Below are 14,298 nucleotides of genomic sequence, written 5' to 3' on the forward strand. Positions count from 1 at the left end.
GAACCCGACCCGCTAACCCGCCCGCCAACCCGTTTACCCGAACCCGACCCGCCAACCTGCCCGCTAACCCGTTTACCCAACCCGACCCGTTTATTAAATGGGTTAACTGTGTTGTGATGGGTTACCCATTTAATAAATGGGTCGGGTTCGTGTTTGCCACAGCCGACCCGTTTAATAAACGGGTTGGGTTCGTGTTGAGGTATGCTGATCCGCCAACCCGACTCGCCAACCCGACCCGATTGCCACCCCTACCTAGAAGCAACCGAGCCCGTATAAAATCCCTGAGAATGCACATTCCCACAGGGCCGCTCAAGTGACTTCCCTGTCTCTTTCCCTTTTATATATGCAAATGGAAGAAAAGGCGGACACAGCCTCTGCCACCGCTATGGACGCTATGGCCAACGGAGGAGGAGCTCCGGAAACAACAACAACCAACCAGATGGAAAGAGTGGAGGAGGAAGAGCAATCCGAGAAGCCCACCGCTCCCCTCTCCCCCAAACCCTCCTCCTTCTTCCCCACCACCGCCACCGCCACCACCACCGCCACAAACTCCGACGCCATCGTCGTCAACAGATCGGCCATGGACGAGTTCGCGGTGATCGAGAAGCCGGGGCCTCCGGAGACTCGATTATCCGTCGCGGACGTCCTCGGCGTGTCCATGGAAGAAGGCGGAGGAGGAGCGGTGGGAGGAGGGAGCAGAGGGGAAAGGAGAGGGGCTTCTCCGATCGTCCGGCGGTGGAATCGGGAGAAGGTGTTGAGGAGGGCGGGGTTCGCCTTCAGGCTCTGCTGTCTCGTCTCCTCCCTCGTCTCCTTCTCGGTCATGGCCGCCGATAAGACCCAAGGATGGAGTGGCGACTCCTTCTACAGATACAAGGAGTACAGGTTTGATACTTCTCTGTACCAAATGAATAAAAAGAACAAGAAATTTGAAGTTTCTTTTCTTTGTTAAGGTTTCCCTTCTACTTGAACAGTTGAGGACGAGTGCCTCCCTTGTTTTTTGGTGGTTTGAATTCCCTTGATTGTTTGGCTTGTAATGGATGAAGAGCAAAGGGAAAATCGTGTGATGGGTGTTGGTTGATTGGGGAGTTGGTTCAATTGATGCAGGTATTTGATATCGGTGACGATCATCGCGTTCGTCTACTCGGGGTTTCAGGTCGTCACTCGCCTCTACCAGTTTGCCACCGGAAAGCCCGTCATCCGGCGACCGACCTCCCTCTATTTCGACTTCGTTTTTGATCAGGCAAGCCATCTCTCTCTCTCTCTCTCTCACACACACACACACACACACACACACACACACACACACACACACACAGATGGGCACGTTTGGAAGTAGGAAAGAATGAGAAAAATCTGCCTGAAATGTTGAAAGTTTAGAATCTTGCGATGCTATTCGTGACGAGTTCTAAACTTTGCATCATTTTCTCACAGCTGTACATGGGAAAATTTTCTCCATACGGAGGGGGGAGGGTTAGAAACTTAGAGAGGGTTCTCTTTGATAGTTTGTCATGCTTATATGATCTCGCTTCAGCCACGCGACTCATGATTTAACATGTGAAAATTATAAATTTTCTATGAAAATATGTACCACTTGCAAACGTGGCATAGGGACTTAGCAGAGTTATACACAGAACATGAAGCGGTCATCATGCTTGATCAGTTGATCCGATGAATCCCTTTTTTCTAGTCTGTCTTTTGGAAAATGCATAATAATGTTGGTCAATATAATACTTATTATTATTATGATAATCCAAGGGAAACCCCATCACCGACCTCACATTGACTGGCCTCCGGTGAGCAGAACCGTTGAGGTTCCCCTGCCCACCTCCAGCTTCGACCTTGTTAAAATTATGCATATTATGCATTTCTGATACAAATCAGTTGCTGGATTTGGGAATATCTATCAAATTATGATTATCTCTAGAAGTAACAAAAAAATAAAATAACTGGAAATAAAAAAAAAAAAACTGAAATTTATTTCATCTTCAACTCTCCTAAAATCTAAGATTTCTCATCTTTTTATAGATGTGAATCTCTAATCATAATCAAAACAAATTAACTAATTGATATAAGTTCCTGTCTTAATTAACCTCCTAATTAGATATGGATATCCAAGTATCCCAAAATACAATATAAAGAAAATCCAAAATATAAAAATGGATTCAAATAGACTTTTGGATCCAGTGTTTCTGCTCCTACATCGTTCTCCCTAGGTTGGAGAAGACTTGTCTTTAAGTTTAGATCCGGCTTGCGATTTTTTCTAATTTTAGCTACATCTTATGAGTTGAGCCCACAATATGGAATCGGATCTTGATGTTGCTTTATAAACTTAACAAACCAAGCATTGATCTATTCCAACATGCATACTGAAACTAAGAACATTCTTTTCAATCCAACTAAAGTCACGTGAGATGCCTTAAAAAAAATGGGTCAAACAGATTTGGAGCAGATGACTGAGACAAATTTTGGGTCTACGAAGAAACATCATTCATAACTATTTGTGGAAGCTTATACTGATTTAGGCTAGATGAAAGTTTGGAGCAGGCTTGGGTTATAATTATAATATGATTTTGGATCTGATTATTACAGTTTTGCTCCTTACTAATTTTTTGTATAGATGGGTTTTGTAGAGGTTCAATTTGGATGGGGTCAATTGGATTTGGATTGAAGTCCAAATTAGGTCTATTTTGGTGTGGGTCTTTGGGGTTTAAGCTGGACTCAAGTAGATCCAATAAAATAGGTTGGGGTCTATTAAGTGGTTTTAGATCTAAATTTTTTTTAATTGAATTTGGGGTTTGAGTAGGTTTTGAAAGTGGTTTTTATGTAGGTTTTTGGATAGGTATTAATTGAGGTTTACTTAGGATAGGTTCTACTGGGGTCTTACTCTTATCTAATTGAGTTTTAATGTTTTGGGGGTCAAAGGCATAAATTGGATCTTTTACAAACATGACATGCATCAACTTCTTCGATTCCATCCACGCCTTTTACTCCTTTGCATTTAGGACCGAGTTTCATGCCCAACCATTATAGTCTCTGGTTGCATTCCTGAATGTGATAGTTGCTAAGAGGACTTTCTAGTTCTCATATATGATAAAGTTCAAAGGTACACTCCATCGCTTAAATCAAATCCAAAAATGCACCCGGACCGTCTTGGCTTAGGAGCATCCAACTCATCATCATATTCAACATGAAACCAATATTCGACCCATTGGTGGATGTTTGGATCTTGGGTCTTGTACCTGTTTTGGGTGGTTGGTTAAGGTCTGGGTTTGGTTTTGACCCCATGGGTTTAGGGTGATATTGGGTTTCAGTGGAGTCAAGTTTAGGTGGGTTAAATTTGGATCAAGGGTTGGGTTTAGGTTTATCAGTTTTTGGGTTGGATCCAAGTGTAATGGGGATTGATTTGGATGGGCCAGGGTCGACAGGTTTTGAAATGGATACAGGTATGAAATAAGGTTAGGATAAGAGGAGGTGGGCTTTGGCCCTTGGGTAAGAGTTTGATTCACCATGGGTCGGATTCGAAAGATTTTGGGCTGATACTGGGTCCAAAACTTGGTTCAAAGGTGGTTGGAGACTTGAAACCGGGTCCAAGAATGAAAACCAGTTTCAAAGTAAATGGGTTGGGGGTGAACCGAGTATCACATGAGGGTTAACGGGCGAAACCGGTTTATCCTGACCCATCATTCTGCACCCGATCATGGAAAGAGGAAGATAGGAAGGTGGTGTTAGGGTTTTGAGACCCTAAACCACACGACCATGGTAGGCCTTCGGTGAAACTGGTTGCTGGCGGCCGTGATTGTCGCTGGCCAGGGAATGCCGGCGTAAACTCGGCGAACGTTTCCCGGCTGGCGATCAAGCTGCCGGTGGCTGGCTCTCCGGCATGCTCAAAAGAAGGAAAGCGAGCGGAAGGGAGCGAGGGGTCGGATGGCACGAGAGGACAGGCAGGAGGTGGAGAGGGGAGAGTGGAGGCGGAAGAAGGTGCTTTGGCAGGTCTGGCCAGAGGTTGTGATGGCCGTCGTGGAAAGGGGGAAGAGGAGGACGATGAGGAGGTTGGATTAGGGTCACGAAATCCAACAACCTCCACTGAATTAGCAGCAACAGCAGGCGGGGTTCCGGCCGGTGGGGAGAGGCTGCTAACTATAAGGTTTGGCCGGCGACTGGTAGCCGGTGGCGGTGCTCTCCCTCTTCGGTTCTGGGCAAAGGGTGGGGGGGACAGGGTAGTGAAACCCTTCTGTCGGCGGCAGTGGTGCAAGGGTAGACTGGGAAGCTCGGACCTGAGAGCAGGGGTGTCGCCAACATTTTGACCAGACCAGTGAGGAGTCGCCGGACCGGTTTTGGCTGCCAATGTCTCCTCCTGCTGCATAGTGTGCTACTGGGGAAACAGGAGGGGATGGTGGACCAGTGACCCTTGCAGTCAAAAGGCAGCCATGGTTGCTGCTGACTGACGACGGCCTACGAGGTGCCCCTTGAATTAGCCGATGATGCAGAGGTGGGGGAAGGGTGTCCAACTTGCAGCTGTTCAATACTGGTTGTTGCAACTTCATAAGAACCCCGAACAAGATACCCCTTCCTTCACATAATAGGATGAGTTGCAAAGAACACCGGTAGTTACCGTCGGTAGATGCGACAAAAAAACATTGTGCCACATGGTGTTGTTTGACGGCCATGATTGCCATCGATCTAGAACTTTTGAGTAGCTGTAAGATGTATACTCCATCAATGCCACTCCTCGGGTTATACTATTCATGATCTCAACGTACCACGATCGTCCTTTGAATCGTTCGTCCGTAAGAATGGAAGGGTAGATCTTGCTCTGATACCAGCTGATGCAAATCGGTTGCCTGATTTGTGAAGATTATCAAACTTTGATTAACTCTACTAATTATCTAACAAAACTGAAGAAGAAAAACAAGAAATAACAGGAAATTAAAATAACTAAAATTTAAAGAAAAGAAATAACTGAAATTTATTTCAGCTTCAACTCTCCTAAAATCTAAGATTTCTCATCTTTTTATAGATGAGAATCTCTAATCACAATAAAAACAAATAACCTAACTGATAAACTCTAATTAAGATAAGTTCCTATCTTAATTAACCTCCTAATTAGATATAAATGATCATATAGATCCAATTGTTGGGATACACAATGCGGGTAACGCTCCCCATAAAGTGCTCCTTCCGTTAAACCTGCATAAAATCAGAGGGAACGATTACTCAACCGTTCCTATTTTGTGCTTATAAAAGGGTATCCATGAGCGACCCTTTGCATGTACAAAAATACAGAAACATTGAGAAGGGAAGTGGGATCCTGCTCACCGATTGCTGAAGGAGCCTGCGCTCGTTGGAGGGCTGCAATCCGACTGAGGAGCAGAGCTTTCCCTTACTCCAGCCACCACCTGCTCCAGCCGATCTCCAATCGTCGGCAAGCACAACAGTCTGTCAATGGCTGCCTCAGGTACGCTGTCCTTAGTGCTATGTGTTTTCTGTTTTTACGTAGGGTCATCGCCTTTCAGGGGAAGCGATGCATTTGCCGGACGAGCAATCCCAACAATGGGTTATGGGCCCACACCCCGCTTCCGCTGCAGGGTGTGTTTTTCGGTCGTCTAGCAATGCAGGTCGCCGTGGGGCGACGCTGCAGCTGGTTGCCGGCAACCGGCGACTATCGCCGTTGGGTGATAGGACAAAAAAAATGGCTTACCTCTAGATTTTTGGGGGTTTCAGTCGGGAATGGTCGTCGCCGGCTGTTTCCCTTCTTCCTTCATCTCCGTCAGGGCGCTGCAGAGCCGTCGGAGCCATCGCCGGCGACTGTCGAGTCGTCAGACCTCTGCATTTTTTTAGTCACGGTTGCTGTCGCACCACCGTCGAAAGCCAGTGACCATTGTGCCACTGACGGTGGTGGCTGCCGCCAGGGTCGCCGGCAATCGTCTGATTGCTGGACCGCCGGAGCCGACGACAGCGATCTGCATCAGGGGAGAGAGAAGGAAAGAGGCGAAATAGGGTTTCAGAAACCCTATTTCGCGTCTTAAGTTTTCTTTTTTATTGTCTTCGGGTCGGGTCCATTTTTGGATCCGGACACGCCCCACCCGAACCGATCCATAAGGCTCCTCTAGATCGGATCCGGGATTCGGGTGGGGACTCGCTCTGTTTCGACCTGGATCAGGCTAAATCCCAGGTCAGACCCGGATCTGGTTCATACCGGGTCTGGCCCAAATCCAGTTAAGCCCTGGGTCTGGCCCAGATCCGGTCAAGTCGGGTCCGACCCGAATCCAGTTCAAACACCGGGTTCGACCCGGATTCGGTTGCAAATCAGGTCTGACCCGGATCTGGTTAAAACTGGGTTCGACCCGGATCCAGTTCAAACCGCGTCTGACCCGGATTCAGTTCAAACTGGGTCTGACCCAGATTCAGTTTAAACCTGGGTCCGACCCGGATCCAGTTTGAATTGGTTCTGACCCGGATCCAGTAGGGTCCAGGCACTATTTGGCCTGAACCGGATCAGAGACTGATTCAGCCACTTTCGGGACCGGTTCAGAGCTGTTTTTAACCGGTTCCTTCTAGTTTCTCACCGGTTTCGAGATGCTAAGACCTTGTTTTCTTAAATATAAGAAAATACAGGGATTTTGGCATACGGTTATAAGATTTTTATGAACTTTTGTTCATACTTGACATCGGTTTATAAGGTTTAGAACCGGTTCAGACCCTTGGATAACCGGTTCAGGGGTGTTTCAGACCGGTTCAGAGTGCTTTCAAACCTGTTCCTGCTTGAGGACCCAAGGTTTTACCCATTTAAGCTTGACTTGGGTTATAGTTCATGCATTTATTTGTAATTATGCATGCGTGAATGATTGTTTAAATATTGGCATCAAGGATAACAAGATGACTTAGTGAATTCATGTCACCAAAGTGACTGAATACACGTATGTTGTCAAAATTTTATACTATCATATAGTTTTAGCCAATATTACTGTTGTACTTAGATTCATGAAAGGATAAACGACCCAAAGGTAGTTTTATTGTGTTTGGAATTTAAGTAGGGTGAAATAAGGTAAATCTGTCGAGATACATCACACATGTGTATCCAAAGGTACCTTGTGTTGATGGTCTAACTTTACAAAAACCTTAGTTTTACCGAATATGGTCAGTAGGCGAAGTGGTTTCGCATGTCGGAACTCTTACCAAAGTAGGACTATGATGACTCCCTTCACTCGCCTGAAAATAAGCATATTAAGAGCCTTTATTCTTTTGCTTTTTCCATTAAAGTTTTAGTCTCGTACGAATGTTTCTTGATACATGTCTTTCGTCGTGCAGTTTCTAGTTCTGTAATTTTAGATAGCTCAAGCTCTATACCTTTTCTTGATGGATCTAACTTTAATGATTGGAAAGAAACTGTTCTTTTTACATTAGGGTATATGGATTTAGATCTGACCCTAAGAATAGATGAACTCGCTGCCCTCACTGATCAGAGCATTGTTGATCAAAAGATTGCTTTTGACAAGTGGGAGCGCTCGAATAGGCTTAGCTTGTTGCTTTTGCAATCTAAAGTAGCTAAGAATATTCGCAGTGCTATCCCACAATGCAGAATAGTGAAAGAATTCTTGAGTGCCATTGAGGCACAATTTGTGAGTTCAAACAAGGCCAGAGCCAATACCTTGATATCAAAACCCATATCTATGAAATATACTGGAGGGGAAAACATTCGCCAACACATTTTATAGATGAGGAACATAGCGTCTCAGCTAAATGACATGAAGCTCACAATCTCTGATTCTTTCCTAGTACACTTAGTTTTAACGTCCTTACCTTTGAAATACGGACCTTTCAAAATCTCTTACAACACACATAATGATGAATGGACGTTCAATGAACTTATGTCCAAGTGTGTTGAAGAAGAAAGGTTGAAAGGAGAGAAGGTGCAAAGTGCACATATGGCTTCTCATACATCCAAGGTAGGACTAAGGAAGAATGCATTTTAGAGAAATGTTAGGAAGAAGCTAACTGGGATAAGTCATTCCAAGACAAGCAATCTGACTCTACTTCCATAAGGTGCTTCTTTTGCAAGAAGAAGGGACACAGGAAGACAAATTACATAAAGCACAAGAAGTGATTGGAAACGAGAGGTAATTTGTCATTTGTTTCTCATGAATGTAATTTATTACAAATTCCTGAAAATAGCTGGTGGATTGATTCTGGTGGTACTGTTTATATTTTCAACTGTCTACAACTGTTCATGAGCAGAAGGGAACCAACAATGCATGAGAAGAACATCTATTCAGGAAACAAGATGCGTTCACATGTGAAGGGTGTTGGAACCTACAAGATTACTCTAGATACAGTCGTAGTTTTAGATATTCATGATGTCTTTTATATTCCATCATATAGTAGAAACTTAATTTCAATTTCGAAGTTGGATAAATTTGGATATTGTTTTAAGTTTAAAATTTTCAAATTGTTCATTTATAGAAATTCAATTGAAATTGGTTTTGCATCAGTTTATGATGGTTTATATAGATTGAATGTGAAGATCCAAACTCAGGAGTCTCTAACTTCTGAATACGTATTGGTTGAAAATAAACGTAGCTTGATAAATGATAAATCTTACATGCTTTGGCATCGAAGGTTGGGTCATATTTCTAAAAAGAGAATAAAGAGACTTGTAAATAAAGGGATCTTGAAATCTCTAGATTTTACCGACAATGACCCATGTGTTGATTGCATAAAGGCTAAGCATGCAAACACATATAAAGAGGGTGCTAAACGCAGCAGTGAGATATTGGAGATAGTCCATACGGATGTATATGGACCGTTTTCCCCTTGTTACACAGGCGAAAAATATTTTGTCACCTTTATTGATGACTATTCTCGGTATATGTATCTCTACTTGATCTTTGAAAAATCTGATGTTTTTCATATGTTTAAGGAATTTAAGAAAGAAGTAGAGAAACAAACCGATAAGATTATTAAGATAGTTAGGTCTGATAGAGGTGACGAATATTATGGTAGATTTACTGAGATGGGGCAAAGGAAAGGACCATTACCCTGATTTCTCAGAGAGGAAGGCATTGTGCCTCAATATACCATGTTTGATAGTGCCTATCAGAATGGTGTAGCTGAAAGGAGAAATCGTACGCTTAAGGAAATAGTCAGAGCTATGTTGAATTATTCAACGCTTTCCATAAAGTTGTAGGGTGAAGCCTTAAGGACTGCTGTTCATATTTTGAATAAGGTTCCTACGAAATCTGTGCCTAAAACTCCTTACGAGATGTGCACAGGTAGAAAACCATCATTGTCTTATATTCACACATGGGGATGTCCTGCAGAGGCTAAGTTGTATAACCCCCACATTAAAACCTTTGATTCAAGAACAACCAGTGGATATTTCATTGGTTATCCAGAAAGATCAAAAGGGTACAAGTTTTATTGCCATCTCACTCACCACAGATTGTTGAAACGGATAAGGCAAAATTCCTAGAAGATGGTTCAGTAGGATTGAGTGCACTTCAAAGCCTTGGTTTTGAGGAAGTACAGGATCCAGTTTCATCACCTGTTAAAGAAAACATCAAAAGATATCACATTATTATTCCTAATGATGGTGTGGTTGATCATTTGGTTGTTAATGCACAAATCCAAAGTGAACCTATTGTGGACAATGCAGAAGAGCACAAACAGGATGATTAGATTCAATCTAAGCTTGAAGAACGACCTGTTTGAAGATCCACAAGGATTAGGAGATCTACTATATATCCTGATTATGTGGTGTACATTCAGGAGCCTAGTGATTTCATAGATATGGATGATGACCCATTGACTTTTATGGAAGCTGTTGAAAGCAAACAATCTTCGCACTGGATAGAAGCCGTGAAAGAAGAGTTAGACTCTATGACTAAAAATCAAGTGTGAAATCTTGTCACGTTACCTGAAGGAGTAAAACCCGTAGGGTGTAAATGAGTCTTTAAGACCAAGAAGGACTCTAAAGGTAACATAGAGAGACATAAAGCAAGATTGGTTGCTAAAGGATTCACCCAGATGAAGGGCATTGACTATAATGAGACATTTTCTCCTATCTCAACTAAAAAGTTAATGAGGATAATTTTGGCCCTCGTAGCTCATTATGAGTTAGAGCTACATAAGATGAATGTGAAAACAACGTTCCTCAACGGGGATCTAAATGAAGAGGTATACATGGAACAACATCTTGGTTTCTCTGAATATGATCGTTTGGTTTGCAAGCTTAACAAATCAATATATGGACTTAAACAGGCCTCCCGACAGTGATATATTAAATTTTTCCAAGTCATTGTGACTTTCAGGTTTACAGAAAATATTATTGATCAATGTATATACCTTAAGGAAAGTAAGAGTAAGTTCATTATATTGATGTTGTATGTTGATGACATCTTACTTGCAACCAACGATATAAAGTTGCTTTCAGAGACAAAACAGTTTCTTGCATCACATTTTGATATGAAAGATATGTGTGAGGTTGCTTGTGTTCTTGGCATTGAGATTCGTCGAGACAGAGCAAAAAGTTTTTTAGGCCTCTCCCAGAGATCCTATATAGAAAATGTGTTAAAGCGATATGGGATGGAGAATTGTTCTCCTAGTTTAACACCCATATCAAAAGGTGATAAGCTGAGCCTAAAGGATTGTCCACAGAACGACGTTGACAAAGCACAGATGGGTGCTTATCCGTATGCATCAGTTGTTGGAAGATTGCAGTACGCGCAGACATGTTCTCGACCAGATATTTCTTTTGCAGTAGGGGTGCTTGGAAGATTTCAGTCTAACCTAGGTTTACCTCATTAGAAGGCTGCCAAGAAAGTCTTGCGGTACTTGCAAGGGACAAAAGACTATATGTTGACGTATCATAAAATTGATCACCTTGAGGTCATTGGCTACTCAGATGCGGATTTAGGAGGATGTCTTGATAGTAGAAAGTCTACTACTGGGTACGTCTTCTTACTTGCTGGGGGCGCGATCTCTTGGAGGAGTGAAAAGCAGACGACCACTGCTGCCCACACCATGGAGGCTGAATTCATAGCATTGTACGAGACTACCTCGCAGACTATATAGTTAAAAAACTTCATATCACAGTTAAAGGTGGTCGATTCCATTGGAAAGTCACTGAAGGTCTATTATAATAATGAAGCTGCAGTGTCCTTTTCGAACAACAAAAGTACTACGTTATGTAAGCATATGGAATTGAAGTATTTTGTCCTTAAAGAAAGGACGGAGAATCATTTAATGCATATTGTTAATATTGGTACCAAAGAGATGATTGTTGATCCTCTTACTAAAGGGCTAGCACCGAGATTATATTCCGAACATGTAATAAGGATGAGATTGTTAAACTCTTTTTTGACATATGCACATAAATAAAGTGATCACTTTCAATTTTTTGATTCTCATTATGGTTGTTGTTAATCTCATAAGGATTAGAGATTCAACTAAGGACCTATAAAATAGAATAAAAAGGTCATTTTATTTATCAAGTTATTCCATAAGGTTTTCCGGTTAAAGGGTTTATCGTCGGAACAAGTGGGAGAATATTGGGATAAAGTATAAACCACCACATTGGTGGTGGTTATCCACGATGTGGGTAACGCTCCCCATAAAGTGCTCCTTCCGTTAAACTTGCATAAAATCAGAGGGAACGGTTACTCAACCGTTCCCATTTTGTGCTTATAAAAGGGTATCCATGAGCGACCCTTTGCATGTACAAAAATACAGAAACATTGAGAAGGAAAGTGGGATCCTGCTCACCGATTGCTGAAGGAGCCTGCGCTCGTTGGAGGGCTGCAATCCGGCTGAGGAGCGGAGCTTTCCCTTACTCCAGCCACCACCTGCTCCAGTCGATCTCCAGTTGCCGGCAAGCACAGCAGCTCGTCAATGGCTGCCTCAGGTACGCTGTCCTCAGTGCTCTGTGTTTTCTGTTTTTACGCAGGGCCACCCCCTTTCAGGGGAAGTGATGCATTTGCCGGACGAGGAATCCCAACACCAATATCCCAAAATACAATCTAAGGAAAATCCAAAATAAAAAATGGATCCAAATGGACCCTTGGACCCGGTGCTTCTTCTCCTGCATCAGTTTCCATCTTAAAATCACAGGCTAAAATACAATTAAGGAAATCTCTACCAAGTAGGTTTCTTTCATTTAAAGGCTAAGCTCACCCAATTTCCACTACTTGGCTAAATTCCTCTCATTCTTTCCCATCAACCAAGAAATGTAAAATAGTGCATTCTACCCATTCTTCCTTTTTCTTGTAAATAGAAAGAGAACTGAATTTAGGGTCTCTTTAATCACTGCAACACACACACACAGTATCATTGATAATTTGTCTCGTCTTCTTTGGTTGATCTTGGTCTGTGAGGGGATTTTTTTGGGGGGGAGGTTAATGTTCAACTGTCATCTCAAATGATAACACAGAAAAGAGGGAAGTTCAAGGTAAATGACATGATAAAACTCGTGTTATATAGGTACTTGCATATTTGCTGATCTCGGCATCATCCTCAGTGGCATCACTGACAGACGATACACAAGCCGAATGGGGAAGGGATGCCTTCACTGACATGGCCAGTGGTTCCGTGGGCATGTCTTTCTTGGCTTTTGCATCTCTTGTATTAAGCTCCTTGATCTCTGGTTACCATCTTTACAATCAGAAAAATTTGTGGTAAATTATCTGTTTGGATAACCAATGATTGGCTCTGGATGTTGGATATGCCTTTGACTGGTTGTGTGTATAAGCAGAGAAGGTGGCGGTGAGTTAAATGGATTGTGTATTAAACTGCCCATTTTCTTTTGCATGCTGCTGTTTATAAAGTACTTGAAAGGCATGTTGATGCGGCTTATAAAAGAAATTGGTATGAATTTCTGTAATTTTGGCATGAAGTTACAAAGCAATATTCTGTAAAGATACTTAAGAATTAAATTATTTAATGTGGGTATTTATTTAATCGTTATTGTATTATATTTATTTATGAGCCATAATATTTTAAAAGCCTTGGGGTGCGTTTGAATGCCATTGTGTGTATTTAATTAATCATAGTGTATTGTGATTGTTTATAAGTATAATATTTAAAAGTTTAGAATGTACTGTGTTTGAATGCCATGGATATCTGAGACGATTCACAGACGCAGATCACAGCATGGTGCCCATGCCTTCATCCGACTCCCTCTCCAACAGGGGACTGAGATTCGGATCTCTAGAACTCAAGCAATTGTGTCAAATTTCTTAAATATTTGTTACTTTTATTTATAATTTCTGAGACTCGTGCCAGTATCTATTGCATGCCCGACACTTGGGCTGTGCTGAGTACAATTGCTATTATGTTATCCATGTTGCTTTTAAAAATGCATTCATCCACTTCTTTAACTCATTAATAAATTTTTCTATTCCCTAAAAAAAACTAATACACAAGCATAATTATAAAATTGTATCAATGTCTTTGCAGCATCGTATCATGCATTCAATTGTTTGCTTGAGGTCTAATTTTGGCAGCTGCATGTAAATTTGACAATTGAGAATGCCTAAGCATCTACCATCGCTCACCACTACTAACCAATCTTATTTTCTTATTCATTAAAATTTAAATAGTTGGTGATCCAGACATTCACTTAATTAAAAATAAGTGCAAGTATCTTCATTATAAAATGTGCTTTTATTTATTTTTATAAGCAATAAACAAAAACATATCCAAACAGGACCTTAAATATTTGTTACTTCTATCTGTGATTTCTGAGGCGTGTTTCATACCAGTAATCAGTATCTAGTAGTAGCATGCCTGAGAGTAGGTTGTACTGAATATCAATGCGAGTATGTTATCCATATTGGTTTTAAAGGGAGCATTTTACAACTAATAAATAAGCATAATTGTAAATTTGCATCAATGTATTTGCAGCATCGTATCATGTGAAAAGTCTGAGGTCTCTCATTCTTCCCTATTTTTTGAGGTCATTTTATCTTCAAAAGGCAAAAAGAGGGGGGGGGGGGGGGGGAATTTTAGGCAAGTCTGATGGCTTGCATGGGTTCCACTCCAAACTAGAAAGTTTTTCCTTACGGGGAATTTTAGGGTGCTATCAAATGCATCCTAATGTTCAAAGTTTCTTGCAGAATTCTTAGCGCTTGAAGCAAGCTTTCTTCTTTTCAATAACAAGCCACTCTCACTGAGGTCATTGGTGTAAAAACTCCAGGGGCCCCTTACCCACGAGGAAGTACATCCAGCTTGAGCTCTGTGACCTTAGTGTCTGTTTGATTGTTTGTCTAAGCTTGGACAGAATACTTGTCTAGCACAAACAAAGCA

General features: G+C 41.9%; 1 protein-coding gene across 1 annotated transcript; it reads left to right on the top strand.

Moving 5' to 3' along the window:
- Positions 1-318: 318 nt before the first annotated feature.
- LOC149836855 (CASP-like protein 4A3) lies at positions 319-12,874 on the top strand. The gene is made up of 3 exons (XM_090005619.1): positions 319-882; positions 1,105-1,240; positions 12,475-12,874. Exons 1-3 carry the CDS (start codon positions 344-346, stop codon positions 12,670-12,672), a joined length of 873 nt encoding a protein of 290 aa, XP_089861745.1. The 5' UTR covers positions 319-343; the 3' UTR covers positions 12,673-12,874.
- The last annotated feature ends 1,424 nt before the right edge of the window (positions 12,875-14,298 follow it).

Source organism: Nuphar pumila, chromosome 5 (assembly GCF_984573655.1).
Source record: "Nuphar pumila chromosome 5, dmNupPumi1.hap1.1, whole genome shotgun sequence".
Classification (NCBI taxonomy): Eukaryota; Viridiplantae; Streptophyta; class Magnoliopsida; order Nymphaeales; family Nymphaeaceae; genus Nuphar; species Nuphar pumila.